The 22,990-nt window shown below is 44.1% G+C and overlaps 1 protein-coding gene across 8 annotated transcripts in view; it reads left to right on the forward strand.

The window, feature by feature from the left end:
* The window catches only part of PTPN14 (protein tyrosine phosphatase non-receptor type 14), a 170,624-nt gene that overhangs the window by 111,573 nt on the left and 36,061 nt on the right, over positions 1-22,990 (forward strand). For all 8 annotated transcript variants that reach the window (XM_067029719.1, XM_059041711.2, XM_067029752.1 and 5 more), the window contains 4 exons: positions 8,935-9,032; positions 11,563-11,630; positions 18,788-18,858; positions 19,783-19,870. In XM_067029719.1, the coding sequence (XP_066885820.1) occupies positions 8,935-9,032; positions 11,563-11,630; positions 18,788-18,858; positions 19,783-19,870 (325 nt within the window). The remainder of the gene's footprint in view (positions 1-8,934; positions 9,033-11,562; positions 11,631-18,787; positions 18,859-19,782; positions 19,871-22,990) is intronic.

Genomic DNA, 22,990 nt, shown 5'->3' on the forward strand with positions numbered 1-22,990 from the left:
AGGGCTCTGAAGGATGAGTATATGATTGTCCAAATGGAGAAAAATGGGCAAGGGCATTCAGACAGAGGAAACAGGAAGGGGGTGGTATTGGGAAGCACAGTAAACTTATTACAACTCAAGTATATGCTCGTGAGACATGAAATTAAAAAGAAAGTACTTCTGAGTGGATCATGAAGAGTCTGGTGTACTGTATCAGGAGTTTGAAGTTTTTCCTGATCAGGGCTATTGGATATTTGTTTTGTTGACATAAAATTCACATAACATGGTATTCACTATTTTAACCATGTTAAAGTATACAATTCAGTTGTTTTTACTATGTATGCAAAGTTGTGCAACCGTTACCACTATCTAATTTCATAACATTAGCAGTCTTTCCCCCTTCCCTTGTCTCCCAGCCTCTGGCAACCACTAATCTACTTTCTGTCTCTATGGATTTGCCTGTTCTTGGACATTTCATATGGATAGAATCAATCATACAATATGTGGCCTTTTGTGTCTTGAGTTACTTCACTTAGCATAATATTTTCAGAGTTCATCCGTGTTGTAGCAATGTATCAATACCTTGTTCCTTTTTATGGCTAAATAATATTCCACTGTATGGATAGACCACATTCTGTTTATCCATTCATAAGTTGATGGACATTTGGACTGTTTCCTCTTTTTTGGTTATTATGAATGATATTGCTCTTCGTGTACAAGTTTCCTTGTGAACACGTATTCTCAGTTCTCTTGGGTATATACCTAGGAGTGGAATTGCTGGGTCAGATGAAAACTCCATATTTAATTTTTGAGAAGCTGCTGAACTCTTCCAAGTCATTGGAGATTTTTAAGCCAGAGCAAAACAGACTCAGGTTCTGTTTTAACATCACACACTTGAGGACAGTGTTTTCTTTTGAGCCTGGGTGTTTCTAGTGCTGTGTCCTTGTCTTCCTAGTTCAAGGCATCACAGTCCACAGCAGTGAAACCTATTTGGCTCTTTAAAATTCCATTGGTGTGATTGCTATAGAGGAATCTGTACCCGATCGTGTAGAACGGGACAGAAAGAAGTGCTGTCAGGGTATTCATGCTCTCTCTCTAGGATGTATTGTAGAGAATGAGTTTTTCTATTTTAAAGAGACCCCCTGGTTAAATTATAGGCTATTATTAGGGAGTTTATCGTACATATAAAGTGTACTTCGATTCCCTGTAATTTGTTGTAATGAATGCGGGAGTTCAAGAGCAGAAAGTAAGGATCGGGTTGTGGCATGCTTTTCTCTTTTGCAACACCTGGCTATTATTGGCCTTTTTTCACTAGCCTTAAGGCCTGTGTGTGTTTGTGTGCGTTTAAACAAACATTATCCTTTTCAGGAAAGAATTGCAATCCTTTGACTCACTGAAACTTAAAGAGTCTCAGTAAGAAGTTAGGTGTCTCTGGCAAAATAGGAGACTGATCAGTGAATGTTGCAAACCTCTGGAATTGAAGCTCTGCCAGGACAATCTTGTCTGTATGTGTTTGAGTGTGTGCGCGTGTTTGTATTTTCATGTACGCGCGTGTGTTGGCTTGTGGTGTAAAAACGGCAAAAAGAAAAACTTTTCCTTTTAAGGTTCTCTTTGTCGAGTTATGGCTTTAGCCTTTTCCTTTCTTTTCTTCCTCCCTGTTGGTTTATTTCAATTTCGCATAGTTGCGGGAACGTTGACTTTGTCAGCTGCTTGATGATGCAGAGTTTTAATTGACCGTCAACTTGAACATTCATTAAATAGAAAAGAGTTTAGATAGTACGTGACTCAGGAACCAAACACATTATTATCCCCGAATAATCACAAACTGAAATCTTCTCGGGAGCTTTGAGGACACAGGGGCCAAGGGAGGCAAGCCTTCCCGTGTGTCTGGTTCCATGCCCGCGTATGTACTGTTTATCTGGTCCTGGCAGGTGGAAAGCAGGGTGGGCCACCCTGTCCATTATCTGGATTTACAGCTGTGAACACTCTTTGAAATGGCTGGAATGTGCTGTTTCTCTCGTGTTGGTACCTCTGTCAATCTAAGAGTTAAAATGATGCTCTTTGCCATCCTGTGTCCCAGAATTCTAGGACAGCTTGTCCCCAACATCGCCCCACCTCCCACGTTTTGTCTTTTATGGTAGAAAGCTTGTACGTGTATTTCTTATTTGCCCCAATATAATGCCGACCAGAAAGCAATGCGAGCGTTTTGGTACCTACTGCGCCGTCCTGGGAGAACTGGGTTTCCAGTACATTCTAGCAAGACTCTTCTGATATTGCTGATCGTAAAGGGAGTTTTCTAGTGAGGGAAGGACATTTTAAGTCTTACCCTTTTCTTAATAATAACAATGACAAAACAATCTGGTTTCTCTCTCTGGTCCTCCCACCCCAGTAGTTTTATGGAAAGGCTTCACGGACTGAGGAGTTTAAGGATGGTACTGATGTGCTCCCTCTCTCTAAATTGTCACATCCCTACTGACCATGCACGTGGGAAGAGATAAGAGGGTTTGACTGACCTTGACCTGTAGAGGAGGGAAAGGCAGCTGTAGCTGTCTGACAGCAGCAAGTGACACTGCAGGTCCATAGTTAGAGTGTACAGAGTGCTTCCACCGACCCGTTTTTAACTACGGAAGAGCGTTTTCTCTCTGTCTCAGCTATCCTTGGGCAGTGGGGGTAAAAGAGATCAGTGCATGGGTGGTATGTGCCCTTCAGACAGCTTCAAGTGTTACTAATACCTTAGTAGAGCGAAGTCTGGGTAACTTCACTAACAGAGTGAAGTCTGGGTAACTTTTAATGATCCATCATATAGAAGTATCTTTGCTCAAAGCAAGGCAGTAAAGACTGTGTGTGATACTGATGATGAACTGCTGTTTACTTTTTTAAAAATGTTGCGTTTGGAAACATATACATTTAAGGGCCCAGTTTGCACCGGCTTCTGCGTACAGCCTCTCCTTCTAGGTAGGAGCCTATTAATTGGAGACCTCGATCTCTAGATTTGACTTTTATCCCTCTATGCATCTTATGAAGTTGTCAATGAGTAGTTAGAGTGCATAACTCAGTCTCCTTTCCCTTCCTGCTGCCTCAGGGAGGAAAGTGAAATATCCCAGAGGCTGCTGCTGGGAGAAAAAACAGATCTGAATAATCCAAGGGCCAAAGTATGAAACATGTCGTGTAATATGTTGTTACAGAAAAGCTTCTATGTCACTGCTTGTCTCATGTGCTGTGGCACAGACGAGGGAGGGGAGGGCAGCTTGGTTGTTGAAGCCCTTCCTTAGAAGCATTGGGATCATGAATTTCATCACCCAGCAGTGGTGTTTGTATTTTCATTTCTATTTTTAGACTGCGGTGAAATTGATGACTTGCCTACAATGGCTGGAAATCCAATCCGGCTCTCATCACCTCTGAGGTTGCCATGCAGAAAAGGAGCTCCAGGCTCTGGTCTGTGTGGTCCTGCCTTCAAGGAGCAGTGTTACCTTGGGCAAGTCATTCTCCTCCCTCAACAGAGTTTTCTTCTCTAGAAACAAAAAGCTGGGCGTGAGTTTTTGAAATCCTTCCCTTATTAAGTAGCTTACCTAAGTCATGCTGCAATAGTATATGACCTCCACCTCTCCGTGGCTTTCAGAGCCAAAGGCTCATTTCTTGGCTACCTTACATGTGTGCTATGTCCACCGCCTTCTTTCCCTGGGGCTCAGGCTAACCAGGCAGCAGTGCTACCTGGAAACTGCAGGTCTCAGGGCAAAGGGAAGCAGAGCTGGGAACCAGGCACGGGCTTGGAAGGCTTCTGCTTGGGATTGGCATGTGTCACTCCCTCCTCCATTTCACTGATCCCAAAGCTATAGTCGCAGAGTTAATTCCGCTATGACCCTCTGGGAGGGGAGGCCCCCATGGAGCGTGGCAGCATTGAGAACAGTGATAGTGGCCTACCATCCTCCTGTCTCCGCCATCCTGTGATTTAGGCTGAGTTATGTTGAGCCCTTGGGGAGAAGCATAACCAAAGTCACATCTTAAAGTTTTCAGATTTTCATGGCTCTTCCCTATTTGAGGCATTTCTGCTGAACTGGACTGGGAATGAATATTTCACGTGTGAGAGGGGTGGGAGGAATACTTTAAAAGCAGCACGTACTCGGCCTCCAGATTCTCTTGCCTTTTGTGGTTCTGTGGCAGTACAGTCCTTACTTTCCAGCATACCGTGTGGAATTTCTCAATCTGAGAAGTATTAACAGACCTGCATGTGAAATATACTTGCATAAGTGCTTAGATAAAGTCCTCATATATAAATTAAAATAAGAGATGAAAGATCTTAGCAGTACATCTGTAAACAATGAGGATAATGTTATGGGGAGTAATTTTGAAAGAGTCCTTTGATACCACTGGCAGAGGTACTGAATGCATGCTTTACCGATTTAACTCAGTGTGGCATATTTTTAAACTTTCTTTTCAGAATCTTAGGGGGAGGAAAGAACATGGAGAAGTCACATATTTTCTTGAGTTTGGATAGAAGTATTCCAGATAGATGAGACCTCTAGGGATGGGTTTATAGTGTCTCTCAGTTTCCAGGTGTGATGTTTAATAGCACCAATTATCAGGAAGGCTTTACTGCTTCACCCAGAGAAACTTGCATTCAATCCATAAATTAATCTCTGGAGATTCAAAACAAAACAAAAAACTGAAAATAGAAATGTTACCCTTGTTCAATAAGCATAGCTATGTTCACCAATTCTTAGAGGGAGAGCAAAATCTTCACCTAAAGCCATTCATTGGACCTCAGCAGTCAGATGGACTATTTCCAGGTCTTTGAATATAAAAAATATTTAAAAGCTTTCCTTGTGGGTTTGGGTTTTCAAAGAGGATCCCTTTGGAAAGTTGGCAAATACTTTCCTGGCACAAGGATTGGTTTTTTTTCTTTTCCCCTCCACCCAAAGCTATGACAGGGTGGAGTGGAGTATACTTCCATGAAATTGCATGTTTCCAAAATAGGATTCAGTGTTATATTTTACTGCTGTTAGAGTTGAATCTCTAATCAAAAATAAGCAAAAACCAAACATTCTAGAAATAGAATTTCAGCTCATATTCTCTAATTTGGTCTTCATATAGGATAGAATTATTATATCTTATAAAAGTACCTTTTGAGCAGAAATGTAGCAAACAATCAATTAGCAGAGTGGTTCAGATTCCATTCCTGTTTCTGTGATCTCATGTAGTAATATCCACAATCTCAGATGGCAGTCACACCATATCATTAACGCTGTTCAGATTCGCTCGTAGTCTGGATGGCTTGCAGGAAGGGGCATTGCATTCTTCAGCTCCTTGGTTTTGCTACCCAGCACAAGCCTACATTTAATCTAAATGACCGGGAACAGTCCTGGTGTTCCTTGCTAGTGGATTGGGATTCGCTGTTGCCTAGCGTGGGATGGATCTATAATAGATAGAACCTGCTTATACATTTTATAGAAGTGATAATTGTGGATGAAAGTTGGGGTCAGCAGGGTAAGAAAACGATAACTATTGTTTTGCTGGGTGCTGTGGATTATATTTCCCAGGGTCTCAGCTGATCATTTTTGCCTCCAAGGTGACGTGTAAAAGGCCCTAGCTATGGCAGATAATGCTAGGATAACACCTTTTAAGATGCTTTTCTCGTTGGTTCTTAAACATTAAACCCTTACATAGTGCACTGGAGAGAGAAACGTGACAGCAGTGGCCCGAGAGATGATGAGCGTCCCTGCAGGGTAGACTGTCTGAGACGTACGTCTCCAGGATGTCCTTGGCATCTAGCCGAGTTAGACGTACAGGAAGTGCTTAATGAATATTCGTTAATATCCATGTGTTTCCTGGGCTTGGAGAGCAGAAAATGAGTCGAAACAACTCCAGATACGAAGGAGTGAATGCATGTAGAAGAGTTTCAAACACTGTTTGAATAGGACGGACGCGTAGGCAAACGTTACCGTCCTTTCCCACCTTGAAATTGTGTCTTCTGGTTTGTTTGGGTTTTTGGGTTTTGTGCGTGTTTGTTCTTGCTTTTGTTTTTAGAATCCCATTGTACCTTTCTTTAATAAACACTAACTCTGCTTCCTATTGTGAGATTTTGTTTTTTAGGTCTTTGGTTGGTTTTTTTTGTTTGTTTTTATTAACAAAAAAATTAAATATCCTTTAATTTTTCTGGAGAAAGACACAGCGGGCTCCTCTGGCCATAGGATGATGTTAACCCTTTCTGTCATACCTCTTTTCTTCTTGTTCCCCCAGTTTTGAAAGTATGGTCTTCAGATTCTAAGTGGCTCTTCTTCAAAGACCTATCTGCTTTCACAGTGAACTCTTGGCACTTAAAAGGTCTTTGATGACTAAGGACCCCCTGGCTTGCCTGGGTTTCTACAGGAAGCTGTTCTCCTTTTTGAGAACTGGCTAGGTTATAAACATAAAAGATCTTCCATGAATGGTTCCCAGGCAATTCCTAAAATCTCTTGAAGGAAAAGTTTCCTCCCGTGAATGAGTGGACCTTTTACTGTTTCCTGGAGAACTGGCCCAGAGGCACAAGACAGGCGCCAGAGGAAAACGGAGAACCAGGCTGGGGGCAGGGAAAGAGCATGGCAGTGGGTGCTGAGGAAAAACCATGAAGGAAGATGGAGGATGTAACAGAAAACACGTGCTGTAGCTTTGCATGAGAAGAAGGTTTCTGAAGCCTGTGTTTCCCTCTTAGTTCAGGTTTTACTGAGCTTTCTCCTAGGAGATGAACTAATAGTGTGCATCATTAGATTATGCTTTTAGGCATAAATCTGTTATTTAAGTAAGGTTATAAAAGCCCTGAGCTTTGCTTGGACCCGATAGGGTGCACCCTCCTTGAAGCAAAGGTGCTAGTGTAAAGCATTTTCGTTGGAGCTCTTGGTTTGCTGAATGAAACCATGGAACCTGCGATCCTTGGCACTTGCCTTGTGCAGGCTGGCTCTCTCTTTCCCCTTGAAATGGGAGACATGCAGGCACGCAGCAGGCACGTGGATCATGGGAATGCATGGGACCACCCTTCTGTGATGGTAACTCACCTTGGGTGAAACATTTGAAAAATATGCCAGAGCTTGGGGACTTGACCTTAGTGAACAGGGGAGAAAAGGAAGCCAGAAGGGAACACGGCATATTTTAACGGCAGCAATTCAGGTTTCTTTAGTCTTCAATACTTTGATTTACTCTCATGCTGTTTCTTTTAATTCGTTTACAACTATTGCTTCAAAATGTTTTCATTTACTCTGATTCTCTCCTATGAAGAATGAAGAGGCAGGTCATGACTTCCCCTTTTCCCTCTATCATATATTATTGCCAGAAACTCCCTCAACAAAGAAAACACACACACACACACACACACACACACACACCCACCCCACACACATACAGTGGTACCTTCAACTTCACAGGACTTTTCAAAGTATCCTATCTAGCATTAGCTCCAAATTGTGCACATTCAGAAACAGCAGAGCTGCCACTTCATTACCAACGAAAGCTTTTTAATCACAAGTTCTTATATGAAACCTCTGTTCCTATTTGTTGGGATTTAGAATCCATGATGCATCTATCCAGCTTAAGGATATAATGACTGGGTGAGGTCAGGGCAGTGTCCACCGAGCTCAGTGGTGAGTGGACACAAAGATTTCCTACTGGTACCAGGGACTTGTCTCTGAAAAGCAGTGAAGGTACTTGTTATGTACATTAATCGATTTAGTCAACTGATATTGACAAGAAGTCCAATTATTGATTCGATACTGGACCCTGTAAAATGATTTTGAATATTTTAGGTGAAAGATAGAATGGTAGTAGGAAAAAGAGGTTGTTTTTCTATTAGACCATTAAGTTTGACTAAAAAAAACTTGAGATCACTCTGAGTGTTGGTCGTTCTAATTTGAATGTACGTTTTCCCACCAGAGACAGACATGGTGGTCCTTACCCGTAACCCCAAGAGGAGGGAAGTAGAGACTATTTTGTCGAGCCTGATTCTTCTACTCAAATAGGTGTTGGATTGATATGTTATGATGTCCATGATATCAAGGTAGAGGCAGCAATAATTGGCTCTCAGGGCTGCTTGCCTCTCTCCAAGAGAGCTGGGCTTTGGGTCACTCCTGAGTTCCCTTGGCAAAATTTTGAAGAAATACAGAGTTACGGTTACCAGGAGCAAAGAGGTTGTTAGCATTTGCCAAGAATGAATGCCTAAAAAGTGTGACTGTTCTAGAGGTAGCTGTGTTCTAAGAGTATGCTCAAGAGAAGTGGGGTCCTGGGATGTAAAGGTTTGGGGTGAGGAGATTCCTAAGTGCTTAGGTAATTCTAAGTGCGAGTTTACTGGCGAGGAAACAATAACGCTGTATTAGTTTCTAGAACAGTGGTCTAGTCTGAGGTTGATGTTGTGTATGGGCATATTCTGTCCGTCTGAACTTCGCTGCTTGGAGGACGTACTTTGGGTTGGAAGGCTCCGTATCACATTTGATTAGATTTTTTTTGTGAGCCTGGCTCAGAAGAGCTTTAGCAGAATTCTCAATGATTTGGCCTATTTGTCTTCTGCTCTCTCAAGCCTTGGGGTTTAAGAAATGCTGTGTTTCCAGAAGCTTTTCAGGAGTGCACACCCTGCTGAATATAGCCTTGGCCGCTGTGCTGTTGTGGTTGTCGAGGCGTGGAAGAGCGTTTTCGTCCCTGGTCTCTTGTGAAGAGCTGGTCCTTATCAGTAGTTCATCCTGCCGGCCCACAGTGAAATGATGTGATGAGAACGCTCTCCAACTCAGAGTGAACGGGACGTGCCACCTGCCACATCAAACAAAGATAAACACAGGCAGAGGTCACTCTCCATCTTCTATAGACCCGACCTTTATCGACATCACCTGTGTATCCTGCTGTGTACACAAGGTTGCACATCCAGAGGCGTCCATGTCGTGGGAATGTATTCCAAGTACGTGTTTTTCAGGTTATTTGTTCTTCTGTTTCCATGAACAGATATCAGTATTACCTGCAAGTCAAAAAAGACGTGCTTGAAGGGCGGTTGCGATGTACGCTGGAACAGGTGATCCGGCTGGCGGGCTTAGCTGTGCAAGGTAAGAGAGTGGGGACCGGTGTGCGCGACAGGCCGTCTTCTGTTGGTTGCTGGTGTTGCTGGCCTCTCAGAGGGAAAAGTTAAATTTACTTAAACGATCCCTTAGTAACTCTCACTTTTTTTCATTTCAAGGTATCTTACATTAAAAATGCAGAGAGAGTGATTTTTGGAGGCAGGATGTTGGATTTCTCAAAGCTGTTTGCAAATTGCTCATGCTTGTATAATTTTAGTTTTATGCGAAGAAACAGCAGCTTTCATCCCGCCTCTAAGTAAAGCTACATTGCAGGGTTGGTGGAACATTTTCTTAGACCTTTTTCACTGCCCAACAAGGTCATATTTTGTGGCTTGACGCTATGACTGTGTGACTTGCACGTCAGTTTCAAGTGTGAGAGCTTCAAACATAGTGTAATTTATTCCGACACAGTTAAAGAGAGAAATTTAAAATGCAAGATTGTAATGTGGAACAATAAATGTGTGTTAGAGCACATTTGTCTTTCAACTTCTCCTACTTAGATTGATCAGACACCTAAGTTTTTATCTTCTTTAAATTGTTACACATATTTACATAACACACCATGTAATTTTTTACATATATTTGTACATTACTCTTTTTTTTTTTTTTTTTTTGCGGTACGCGGGCCTCTCACTGTTGTGGCCTCTCCCGTTGCGGAGCACAGGCTCCGGACGCGCAGGCTCAGCGGCCATGGCTCACGGGCCCAGCAGCTCCGCGGCATGTGGGATCTTCCCGGACCAGGGCACGAACCCGTGTCCCCTGCATCAGCAGGCGGACTCTCAACCACTGCGCCACCAGGGAAGCCCTACATTACTCTTTATTGAGTGGTAGCTTCATTGTCGTTAGTCATGTTGAAGACAAGATAAAAGTATAATTTTTAAAGAGAGACAGGTTTCCCTTGTAGTCATGATTTTCTTTAAAATCAGGTACCGTACAAATGCAAGCCTGCCAGCCGCCAAGTCCTTGCTGTGTGGATTGTTGTTGTAGAAGCTGAGAACTGAACTTCCCATCTGTAACTGCACTGAAGTTAAACCTTTTGGGTTTGAAATGCCTAAAGAGGCAGCCTTTCCTTGATAACTTTCATTTTGGGGATATTAGCGGGTTAGCTATTTTTGTTGGACGTACGATTCCTAGTAGTTAGCTTCTCCTGTTACCCTGTGGATTGGAAGTACGTGAGATATGTTGTGTCTCATCTGTCACCTAAAGACTGGAAGGGGAAGAAGCAATGCCCAGAATGATATAACAAAACCCATTTGTGGTTATAACTGAAGAATCATTAAGACAGTGGAGGAGACACCCTTAATGGGGAGAAGAGAGAGAAGATCCAATGGGTCCCTCATCTTCAAATTGGGTCTTTCTCCTTTAAAATGCTTCCTTTTCACTTACTCTCTTTTTTTCCTTCTCATTCTTTAATCATTGGGCTCATTACAGGCATCCTGGATATTGGAGGACCCTAGTGATAGCATTCAGGCTGAAGGAAGTTGGTGAACTTACTCTGTGTTCCCTTTTCATTGGGTCCTTGAAGCTCTCTGTTCAGTCTGATAAAACCTCTTCTAGCTATAATATTTGTAAAATACTTTTTCTGAGAACCCTTATTGGGCAGTTAGAAAGCCACATCAACAGAGATTAAAGTTGTGATGAAATATGACAACAGATAACTGACCTTGGAATTAGGCAGAGCTCACGATCTTTGGTGTTCCTGAGTGCCTCACCTTGTTAATTAGTTATGTGCTGAGTTTGTAGGTGCATCTTTGCCTTCTTGGTAACGGCCTTCTGTGGGGATCCCCTCACTCTCTAGCTCTTGTTACCTAAAAGATAACTGAATCCATTTCTGCCTGATGCTAAACATTTTACATGAAATTAAAATTTCATGCTGCTTTGAGGTTTTTTTTTTTTTTTTTTTGAGAGCAAGTAGGATTAGAAGCAAGACATTTATAGATTTATGATAGAGGCTCACTGTATTCATTTTACATGTGCTCAAACTTACAACTGTGAGATGGAAAATAGGACAGAATAGAACTTTGGGCATCTTATAACATGTGGAGTTGTTTAGGAGGTGTAAAAATTTGCAAGGATGCTTGCCAAGGGTGATTTACAGTGGGAATTTCCAGCTGCAAATATATGAAGAGATGCAGATGGGTTTGGCTCTTCAGTTCTCTAAATTAACCTTGAGTTAAAAAGTCCCCTTGGCAGATATTATTAAGATATGTGTTGGTGAATATTTAATAAAAAGGTAAATATAGATTTGTTTTAAATTTTTAAGATAGCTTAGGAATCACTTTCAAATTTCCCCATTCTTTCTAGAAAATTATGTAACAGTGCTCACGTGCTGATATTTACATTATTGCTATGTAAAAGTGGTAGTAACATCAAACCCATCTTGGCACTGTTTTTATTTAATAGTGCAGGAGTAGGATAAAGTGGTGAAGGTAAATGTGGTGATAAGTTTACCCTATTTTATTCCATCTTTAATGTCATATAATAAAGACTACCCTCCTTCCCCTTCTTTTCTTTTCAGCTGATTTTGGAGACTATAATCAGTTTGACTCACACGATTTCCTCAGAGAATATGTGCTATTTCCAATGGTAAGTGTAATTTCCGTTTTCTTAATTAGTTTTCTACCTTCTTTGGATATTTAATTCTTTCCTTTGAAAATCTCAGAGGAATTTACACACATATTCCCTAGGGAGAATGTCCCTGCATTTATAAAGTAGGGACAAGTTTTGTAAGATACTGAGAAAAGTAAAGATGCCTCTTCTTACCTCCTCAAGACACTTCCCTGCCCCCCGGCCCCATCACACTAGCCTCCACTACTACGTCCTATCTTCCTTTCTGAGCACACCCAGCTTGGTCCCATCCCAGAGCCTTTGTATTGCGCCTCCTCTGCCTGGAATGCTCAGCCCCAGATCTTCTTATGACTTGTCATTCAGGTCTTGATTCGGATACCACCTCCTCAGGGAAGCCTTCCTTCTCCTTGACCATCTGTATTATACACTCCAACCATCCAGCACTTCCTGCGCTTTTTTTTTTTTTTTCTTTTTTTGCGGTATGCGGGCCTCTCACTGCTGTGGCCTCTCCCGTTGCGGAGCACAGGCTCCGGACGCGCAGGCTCAGCGGCCATGGCTCACGGGCCCAGCCGCTCCGCGGCATGTGGGATCTTCCCAGACTGGGGCACGAACCCGCGTCCCCTGCATCGGCAGGCAGACTCTCAACCACCGCGCCACCAGGGAAGCCCACTTTCTGCGCTTTTATGCGTGTACTTCAGAGCTCTTTCAGTATCTGAACGTGTTCATTCTTTCATTTTTATTGTCAGCTGGAATGTCAGCTCTGTGGTCCTTAAGCAGGACCCTATCTATCTCATCCACTGTTGTCTGGCACATAATTTGCATTCATAAAGTCTGTTGAATGCGTCCATGAAGTAAAATGTTTATTCCTGGATTAAATTAGGGATGAGGCTAGGTTTTTATCCCTGGAGTATTTTTGTCTGTTTTTTGGTAGCTTTGGAGTAATTGAGAAGAGCTTTCACGAGGAAAGTTTTTCAAGCATTTGAAAAACCATTTTAGGGAAAGGCTATACCCACTCCAACATTCCGGCTCTGATTTTAGAAATCACGAGCATTTACCACTTTTTTTCCCCCTGAGTGATAAAGTTATATAAGAAACGGTGCTTGTTCTCAGGACAACGACAAAGTGGCTGAGTCAATAGGAAGTTTGCAAAATCCTAATGCAAATCCAAGTGTAACAAAGTATGATAGGGATTTTATGTGGGGAGAGGTTACCTGTTCTGGGAGCTGAGGGTAGGTTGAAAGGCTAATGGTGTGTGAGCTGCATCTTAAAGGATGAGCAGCATTGCAGCAGGCAGAGAGGGAAGGAGCAAGGGATGCTCTAGACAGAGGAAGGAGAAGCAGAGGCGAGGTGGCCTGCGTAACTGGGTGGGAGTCAGCTGGCCAGCCTGACGGCCTCTCAGGGGTGCGGAGGGGAGCGGTGGCAGAGAAGCCTGAAACATCTGAGGAGTTAGAACGCGTGGGCTACGTCCAGGGGTTCCAGACCCCACACTTTGAGGACCACTGGATTAGAGCAATGAGACCGTTGGCGGAAGGACGTCAGATAAGAATCTGTTGTGGTGTTCTCGGCCAGTTTTGGTGTTCTCGGCAAGGCACAGGAATTAGGTGTTGGCAGTGAAGATAAAAACAAAAAAAGCAATGCAAAAGCAATTTTGGAAGTGCAGTGGGCAGAGCTTGGCATCTAAACTACTATGGCATATGGGAGAAAGTAGAGGGTCTGGCGACAAAGGTTTTAAGTTTTGAGAGACTAGGGTAAGTAAGGTTGCAGTTATTTCCTGTGTCAGTGATGAGATGAATCTAATTGGTCCAAAACTTAAAAAAAACCTTTTTTAAAATTTTTATACAATTCTTAAAGGTTACTTTCCATTTACAGTTATTACAAAATGTTGGCTGTATTCCCCATATTGTACAACACATCCTTGAGCCTCTCTTATGTCCAGTAATTTGTACCTCCCATTCCTTCCTCCTCTACTCCTAATGACTAGTTTGTTCTCTATATCTGTGAGTCTGCTTCTTTTTGCTATATTCACTAGTTTGTTGTAGTTTTTTAGATTCTACATATAAGCGATATCATACAGTATTTGTCTTTCTCTGTCTGACTTATTTCACTTAGCATAATACCCTCCAAGTCCATCCATGTTGTTGCGGATGGCAAAATTTCATTCTTTTTTATGTCTGGGTAGTATTCCATTGTGTGTGTATCCATACACACACACACACACACACACACACACCCCACGCATCTTCTTTATCCATTCATCTGTTGATGGACACTTAAGTTGTTTCCATAGCTTGTCAGTTGTAAATATTGCTGCTATGAACATTGGGGTGCCTGTATCTTTTAGAATTAGTGTTTTCTTTTTTTTCAAGATATATACCCAGGAGTGGAATTGCTGAATCATATAGTTCTATTTTTAGTTTTTGAGGAACCTCTCTATTGTTTTCCACTGTAGCTGCATCAGTTTACATTCCCATCAACAGTGTACAAGGGTTACCTTTTCTCCAAAGTGGTCAAAAACAACCTTATTCTTCTAGGTTAGGGAAATGCTGCAAAATCTCTAACTTTTTATGAATAGCTCTCTCCTTATTCTTCTTCCCACCAAGATAATAGCAGTATTATCTGCTGGGCCTGCTGTTTTTTTATGCCTTATTAATTCCACCGATTAAATCAACCTCCATTCAAAGAGTTTAGCATATTACTTAGCAGAGAAGTTCTTCATAGGACTTGGTGTCAATATCTGTAACATCTCAGAAGCTCACTCAAAAGTCAGGATGTTTTCTGGTGTGCTCGGTGGGAGGAAAGTGAAAGTGATACCTTAGAATTTTAGAGAACGTGTATGTTTTTTTTTTTGTCCTATATGCGGGCCTCTCACTGTTGTGGCCTCTCCCTTTGCGGAGCGCAGGCTCCAGATGTGCAGGCTCAGCGGCCATGGCTCACGGGCCCAGCCGCTCCGTGGTATGTGGGATCTTCCCAGACCGGGGCATGAACCCGTGTCCCCTGCATCGGCAGGCGGATTCTCAACCACTGCGCCACCAGGGAAGCCCGTGAACGTGTATGTTTATGTCAAACGGAGACAATGAATTGGGTTGATAATTTTTCACAATTTCTTTCTTTTTTCTTTTTTTTTTTAACCTTCTCTCGTTAAAGGTCTTTATCACATAGCCTTTAGGCAGAGATCAGGAGAATTTTCAAAGGTGATTACGAACATGAGATGTATGAGTTCGTAGGTGGTAAAATGCTTTGACAGGTTAAAGTGCTGTAAAGCAGCAAAGGAGTTATTTTGTGTATCATACCTTTTTCAGAATAAGACCATGTCTCCGTTGGACTCTAAGCAAATCAGATATTAAAACAGCAAAGACCTTATTCAGTCTCACTATGCCAGACAGGCATTGATGTTGTTGTCCTTGGATCTAAAACTTCCCTCTTTGGTATAGTAGCTGCTAGTGACAGGTGGCTATTTACATTCAAATTGAAATTCATTAGCATTACATAAAATTGAAAATGTAGTTCCTCAGTTGCATTAGCTACATTTTAAAAAATGTTCCATAGCCACATGTGGCTCGTGGCTACTGTACTGGAAAGCTTGGGTATAGAACATTTCCATCATTCCAGAAAGTCCTATTGGACAGCCCTCAGAATGACGTGGCAGAAGCTGATGTCAGCATGCATATCTGAATCGTGACTATTCCTAGGCTTCTGCCATCAGCCATGTATCCTCTCCTCCGCCCCACGACCCTGACCCCTGTTGTATCCTCGATACACTGTGGCCTGTGGTCAGGAGGTTTAGAGTATAGGGGTCAGGTGTTCTGTGCCCATATCCTGGCTGTGCCACCTACTGGCTGTACAAACTTGGGCAAGTTATTTAACCAAAGCCTCCATTTTCTCACCTAAAAATGAGGATAACAAGCCTAATCTGACTGTGAGGATCAAAGGAGAGAATGCACGTGAAAGGACTTAATCGGGCACATGGTAAATTCTCAGTAAGTGTTTATTTAGTGGGCATCATAATCATCGTCGTCCTCACATTATTATTAGAATCAGCATTATTTTTCTGTCTCCGTTAGGCAAGCACACGATGCTGAAGAGTGTGCTTTCCAGGCAACAATGCTCCATGCGCTTTGAAATGTGAGCAGACAGAGGACAAGCAGAGTGCATAAATTATCATTCAGCGGCTTCACGTCACTTGAACTCTACTCAATACCCTGTAATGGCCTATATGGGAAAAGAGTCTAAAAAAGAGTCGATATGTGTCTATGTATAACGGATTCACTTTGCTGTACAGCAGAAACTAACACAACATTGTAAATCAACTATACACCAATAAAAATTAAAACAAAACAAAAACAAAAACACCCTCGCTTGACAATATGAAACTGACATGTTGCATATTGAGCTCAGCTCAGCTCAGTCAGTGTTTATTGATGGACTGCTTGCTGTACGTTGAGAGTTTATAAGCTGGCATTGTTCAAAGCCCTGAGAAAGGGCCCTGGAGGCAATGTGGAGCCTTGCTGCTTGCTGACCTTAGGTGCCTGTCATCTAGTAGAGGGAGGGAGACAAGGATAAAGGGTAAGATGAGTATCCAAATAACTATGTAAGGAAGACAATAGGTAGACTATGGTAGGAACTCTAAGAGAGACACACAGGGCGGAAGAGGTAGGTCCAGAGGGGGAAAAGGCTTCTGTCCCACGTGAGAGACTATGGAAGCCCTGTCCAGGGAGTGGTAGGTGTGTCAGGACCTGAAAGATGGGGTGAGACGTGAAAGCAGTTTGTGTTAGGAAGAGTCGGCCTGAGGTCTTGAACCCTTGAGAGAAGAGGTCTGAAGGGACGGCTGAGTCACACTGAAGGATGGTCTGAATGCCAGGCGCAGGTGTTGACCTAACTGAGTAGGCAGTGGGGAGCCATGGAAGGTTGCAAACTTTCTGCTTGGTTCCACTAGAGCTTTCAAAGGGAAGAATGCATTCCTTTGGTGGGGGAGGGAAGATGGGATGAATGGCTGTGTTTGATCTTATAAAGTAACCGAATTTGTCAAATGGCATTTCTGCAGCCGAGCAAAGAACAAAGTTAAGTACACAGGGCGTTCCCCAGGTGTGCAGCTGTGTGCAGGCTCGCTCTCTGCCATTTTTCATCCGAGCCCAGCCACTCTCGCCTGGCCCTGTGGTGGGACCACATACCTCAGGGAGGCCCCAGACACAGATGGAGGCGGTGGGGTTGAGTACAAGAGCAGAGGGGTCCCTTCGGACTTTTTCTTCTTTCAGCGTAGGAGACAGCAGTTTATTGGAGCACTTTTTGATCTTCAGTTATCTTTATTTTATTCTATTGCCACATGCCTTTTATTAGCTTTTCAAAATTAATATTGAGTTATTCCTAATAGTCGGTACCTAGGTGCATAGACATAGCTGGATTCCTGAGCCACGTGGCATCTTTGTGATTCCACAGCATAAAACTGAAAGCATCGAGCTTGTTTCCTATCATGGACTTGAGTTGTTTCAGTGGATGGCTAAACAGAAAACAGCAAATTAATCAGTAACACATGAAAAATGAGAGCTGCCAGCAATTCCTCCGTCTTCTCTAAGGTTTCTCAGGACCATCTGCAGAGCTATAGAATTTCCAGGATACAGTTATGCTCGCATGTTCCAGCTTTAGGAAATATTGATTTTCTCCAGTTGCATCATTTGAGATGGGATGTTTCTTGCAGTTTTGAGGTGTACTTTTTGGGGGTAGTGTTTCATGAAAAGCTGTTAAATTGGATGTAATCTTTATATAAATGATATTTTAGAACCAAGGGAATGAGGCGTTTTGGATGTTTTCTGTGAAAACATCAGTCCCCCCCCCCCCCACCACCACCAAGTGTCTTTGATGAGCCTTGGAAGGCTCACCGGGACACACAGCTCAGAGCCCCTTCTAACGCCCCCTCTGGAGCTCAGAGGAAAACAGAGCACGTCTGTGCTCTCCTTGGTGGTCACCAGCCTGGGGGGCGTGGAAGGTGCACCTGGGAAGGGCCGAGGCATCTGGGCTGGAGCCACCGAAAGGGCTGGGCTGGGCTATAGAATTTCCATGCCTGTCAATGTCTCAGGAACTGATTGGTCTCTCCATCTTGGATGTGTTCCTCCAGACTCCATCTCACTTTCCTGCTAAATGTTTAACAAGCCTTTTAAATACTCCCGCCGTCATTGAAGGGGAGGTGGGAAGCAATGTGTCCAGTCGACTCTGATCCCATGGGAGCCAGCACAGCACCGGTCCAGGGGCCTGGGATTCAGTTGGTCGAGAAACCAGCTGGTCACCTCCCCACCTACTACCTTGTGGAGCTCCGCTGCGGTGGTTAGGCTGTCGTGGCCTCTTCTGCTCCCAAGGCCCCATCAACTAGCCTCTGAATGAGCCGGCTCTGACTTCAGGTGGCTGTGAATTAGTTTGCTGGGATTGTGCTGGTGGATCAAAAGGCCAGGCACAGCCCCTTCTTGGGCTCAGCTTTGGAAGAGGGGATGATGACCCTGAAACTCATTTGCCTGTATATCCTCCTTGTTGAAAATGCGTAAGCACTTACAGAGGATTTTCTTAAACTTTTAATTTTATATTGGAGTATAGTCGATTACCAGTGTTGTGTTAGTTTCAGGTATACCACAAAGTGATTCAATACATGTACATGTATTTATTCTTTTTCAAGTTCTTTTCCCATTTAGGCTGTTACATAATATTGACCAGTTTCCCTGTGCTATACAGTAGGTTCTTGTTGGTTATCCATTTTAAATATAGCAGTGTGTACACGTCAGTCTCCAACTCCGTAACTATCCCTTCCCCCCGCCACCCTACGCCCTGGTAACCATAAGTTGGTTCTCTAAGTCTGTGAGTCTGTTTCTGTTTCTTACAAAGAAAGCATTTTTAATAAAAGTCCAAGAGGCAGGCTGATAGGGAAGAAGAAGGTAAATGAAAAAAGCTATTCCCAGATCCTCCAGCATTTAGATGGCAACCCCAAATATGCCTTGAAATAGCCTGTTAGAGTGGAGAGCCCTGTTACAGAAGTAAAAATGAACCTCTCTCCTAGAAATGACAACCTTTAATTCAAAGGAGTAAAGGAAAACTGAGGAAGTGAAGCTGATTGGGAACAACTTCTAGAAAAAAGAGAGCGTTTAAAGTTTGCAAGCAAAATAGCAAGTGACCTTAACTGCTTTCCATTTTGATAGGATTTGGCCCTGGAAGAAGCTGTTCTGGAGGAGCTGACACAGAAGGTGGCCCAAGAACACAAAGCGCACAGGTAAGGCAGGGGCTGCCTGGCTCAGCACGTGGCCACCGTCCTGTCCGAGGCAGGAGACATTCGGCCCCTCCCCGCAAGCCCCCGGCTTGAGTCAACACAGTTCTGTTTCCTGTAGCAAAGTGATTCAGCTCTGTTCTGAGAGTGCATGTAGATTTGAAAACTGTGCTACCACTCCCCTTTCTTTTTGTCTCTCTCTCCCTTTTGTTTTTTCCTCCCTCCCTCCCTTTCTTTTTTGTTTTTTTTTTTTTCCTTTTTCCTTTTTTTCTTTAACACCAATTGGCCCACGTGTTGGCCAGAGGAATTCCTCTCTGTGACCTTCCTAAAACTGTTGCCAGACCTGGGAAGCTTGGGACTGCTTGGGTTGAGTGCAGACCTCAAGAGCTGCTTTGGGTGGGAAAGTCAAGGTCAGGAGGGAAAAGAGTGAGATTTAAGGCATCCCTGAGAGCTTGATCAGGGCTACGTGAACCTCTTTGAGACATGTGCTGTGGTCCTAGACTCTTATCTTGGTTACTTGGCTCCCAAAATGTCATCCTCAGAAACTTTTGCCTTTCTTCCTTTTTTCCTTCCTTCTTTTTTAACAGTGGAAATTTTTTTCCCAGGTGGGAGAAAAATACATTTTTTTTTTTAGAAGCAGGCAGTATTATTCACCAGGATGTCTGGAATAATTATTTAGTGTTTATAGGGCTGTGGCTCTTAAATAAATAGTTTACCTTCCTCTCACTATTCCCCGTTGAGTAAAAGGCTACTGAGGAATATGTTAATTCATTACTTAGTAATGCACCATGCCTGCACAATTGGTTGGGTGACAATGGCTTTTCCCAGAACTAAAACCACAGTTCTGGAATTTGCCACCAGGAGGGGAGGATCTTCCACTGACTTTATTGCTCTTAACCATTTCCTCCTTTGATGCTTTTTTGATTTTAGTGGAATCCTGCCAGCAGAAGCTGAGCTTATGTACATCAATGAGGTGGAACGTTTGGATGGCTTCGGACAGGAAATCTTCCCTGTGAAGGTAGCAATACCCTCTCCTTGCTTCAGCTGTCTCAGAACAGCACAGGCATTTGGAAAACCAGTGTTGATTGAGAGCAGAGAGCCAGAAGGCTTGGCTCTCTTACTGCTACGTGGCATTAGCTGGCAAGTCCAATTTACTTTAGGTAAAGCAAACCCTTTTTCGTGACGGAGAGAGTTTGAAGCTTTCCATGGTCTTCAGCAGAATATCTCATTTGTAAGGCAACCTTCTGAGTGAGTACCAAACACCAGCCCATTTGGTGCCAAGAATTTATCGAGGCCACATCCAGCCTTCCAGTGGGACGAGGAGCAAACATCATGCGTCCCTTAATACAGACTTTCCCCCGCAGTTTTCTTGCCCTTGCTTCTTTTCTTTTCTCTTCTTTGGGCTGATGCAGTGATAATTGTTTGTGAGGAAGAATGAAACATTTCCTGTATACAATCATACTTTATTTCTCCAGCTCTACAGAGCCTCTGTTGTGGGTTCCCAGCCCCTTTGGTGTTTGTCTGGAAACTATGCCTAGGAAACGGTTACAACACATCCCATCCTTTTCAACAAATCCACCTCCTGAAGTGGGTGTGGTTGGGGGGTCATGGTGCAAGGTCATTTACAGAGCTGAGCCCATCATCCAAACTCATTTTCCTCTTTCTGCTGACCCACTTTACAAAAGATGGAGTTTCATCAGAAACCTAAAGCAACTGGCACATCTCGGCAATTTGGGAGATGCCTGCAATTTCAGCATGAACATTTCACCCCAGGCTGGCTCCACTGGCTGTTGTATAAGTGTTCTGTTCCCTCTCTGTTGCACGCTTGCAATTTGCCTTAATGAGAACTGCCCATGTGTATCAAGTAGAAGCGAGCAGGGTGTCCGCAGCTTGCAAAAAAGGCTAAATGGCTCTTTTTTAGATTTGTTTAATTTTCTTCTGCTTCTCTAATGGCTGCCCTTCATAGGGTTGTAATCCATTTTCCTTGCAATAATACCTTATGAAGCCATCTGCATTCCACTCCCATCTCACCAGCCCATATATAGTCATGACATTTTGGAAAATCAGAGTAAACTTTTTTCCATTTCTAGAAAGCTGACTTCTCAGGCCCTGGACGTTGGAGGTTTTGTCATGGTGGTCATCTGCTTGTGTTGTCTTTAGTAATTCTGAACTGTGGGAAATAGAGGCAGTGGAGACAGTGTTGAAATCCACCGTGTTTGGTTCTGATGTGTTTTCTAGTCTGTCCTTTAGTGGGAAAAGTACAAGGGAGATACCAGAGCTTAGTCCAAGTGGCCAGATAGGCACGGCCGACTCACTGCCAGTAGGTGTAACTCAGCTGGGCTGCTGCTTTTCTTCTTTCTCCACCACATATCTGTTCATGACTCAGGTGACCACCTACAGACCACATGATTCCTGGCGACCCAAGGATGATGGGTGGGGCAGCAGTAGCCGTGTGGACCGCGATGGGGTCAGCTCTGAGTGAAAAAGCCACCAGGGAAGTATGCAGGGGCAGCCTGCACATGGGGGTGGGGTCCCTTTGGGTTAGTACAGGTCCTTCTTGACCAAGTAAGGTTTAAAAAATGTGTTATGGATATGTCCCGGGGAAGAACATTTATGCTTAGTGTGGGTTTTTCCATGAGTGGTTTCTCAAAAATTTTCAAGGTTCAGGGCGGGGGTCCCTTCCATTTCTGGACAGGTCTGCCCCTCCCCCTCCACAAACACAGGGGTGGCCCCAGCCTTCAGCCTCCTGTATTGTCAGAGCACGTGGGCATGGAGGGATGGAGCTTCTGGAATGGGTCATACAGAGTCTGGAGCCTCAATCCTTGGCTAAGTTGTTCTGACGGGTATCTGTTCTGCGTTTTTTCCGCCGTCCCACCCTGGTGGCCTGCTCCTCCCGTGTCCCCATCCACTCGCACCAGACCTCTGCACCCACCTACTGGCAACATGCCCAGAAAAGTCTTTCTGCAGAATTTTCCTTTTTCTTCCCATCTCTACTTCACCTATCTTCTTTTCCCTCACAGCTATTTCTGTAATACAGCTTAACTTTGAACTTCTCATAATTACCGAGCCCCTCTTTTAAAAATTTTCATTTATTTATATATCTATTTTGCTGTGTTGGGTCCTCGTTGCTGTGCGTGGGCTTTTCTCTAGTTGCGACGAGCGGGGGCTTCTCCTGTTGCGGAGCACGGGCTCTAGTCGCGGTGGATTCAGTAGTCGTGGCTCGCGGGCTCTAGAGCGTAGGCTCGGTAGCTGTGGCTCACGGGCTTAGTTGCTCCGCGGCATGTGGGATCTTCCCAGACCAGGGCTCGAACCCATGTCCGCTGCATCGGCAGGCGGTTTCTTAACCACTGCGCCATCGGGGAAGTCCCCGAGGCCCTTTTTTCCTCCCCAGTTCTTTCTGTCTCGGCTTTTGCCATCAGCAGTTGTCTTTCCCTTTCTCTCTCTCTGTTAGAAGACGCCTACTTGAATGGAAGCTTTGGGAGGTGGGTTGAGAAGAGGTCCCTGAGAAGGGACACTGTCATCTTTGTGTCTTTTCTTTTTTTTGCGGTACGCGGGCCTCACACTGTTGTGGCCTCTCCCGTTGCAGAGCGCAGGCTCAGTGGCCATGGCTCACGGGCCCAGCTGCTCCGTGGCATGTGGGATCTTCCCGGACCGGGGCACGAACCCGTGTCCCCTGCATCGGCAGGCGGATTCTCAACCACTGCGCCACCGGGGAAGCCCTCTTTGTGTCTTAAGTGGGATCAAGTATTCTGAGGGAGGTAGGGGTTTATCTCTTCCATCTTAGGCCTAGTTGGGCATGGCCCTCCACTTGCTCCACAAAGAGGATGTCTCTCGAGTGAAAGCAGGAGGCCTGGTGACAGTTTACTCACTGGATGCTGAGCCTTGCTCCACGCTGCTCTCAAGAACACTGGCAGCTGGATTATACTCTTCCAGGCGGGAGGCTGGAGGCACCTGACTGGACCAAGAGGCCAGCCCGAAGACCCCTGGGTTCCCCCAGACAGAGCCCAGCAAGTTGCTCGACAGTGCAGCCTGTCATCCACGTGCCCTTCCTGTGCTCACAGAGGTCCCAGCCAGCATTTAGCATCCCAGCCTGGAACGTGAATAGACAGCCAAGCATCATCAACCCCCATGATGATGC

This window comes from Kogia breviceps, chromosome 1 (assembly GCF_026419965.1).
Source record: "Kogia breviceps isolate mKogBre1 chromosome 1, mKogBre1 haplotype 1, whole genome shotgun sequence".
In the NCBI taxonomy this organism is placed as follows: Eukaryota; Metazoa; Chordata; class Mammalia; order Artiodactyla; family Physeteridae; genus Kogia; species Kogia breviceps.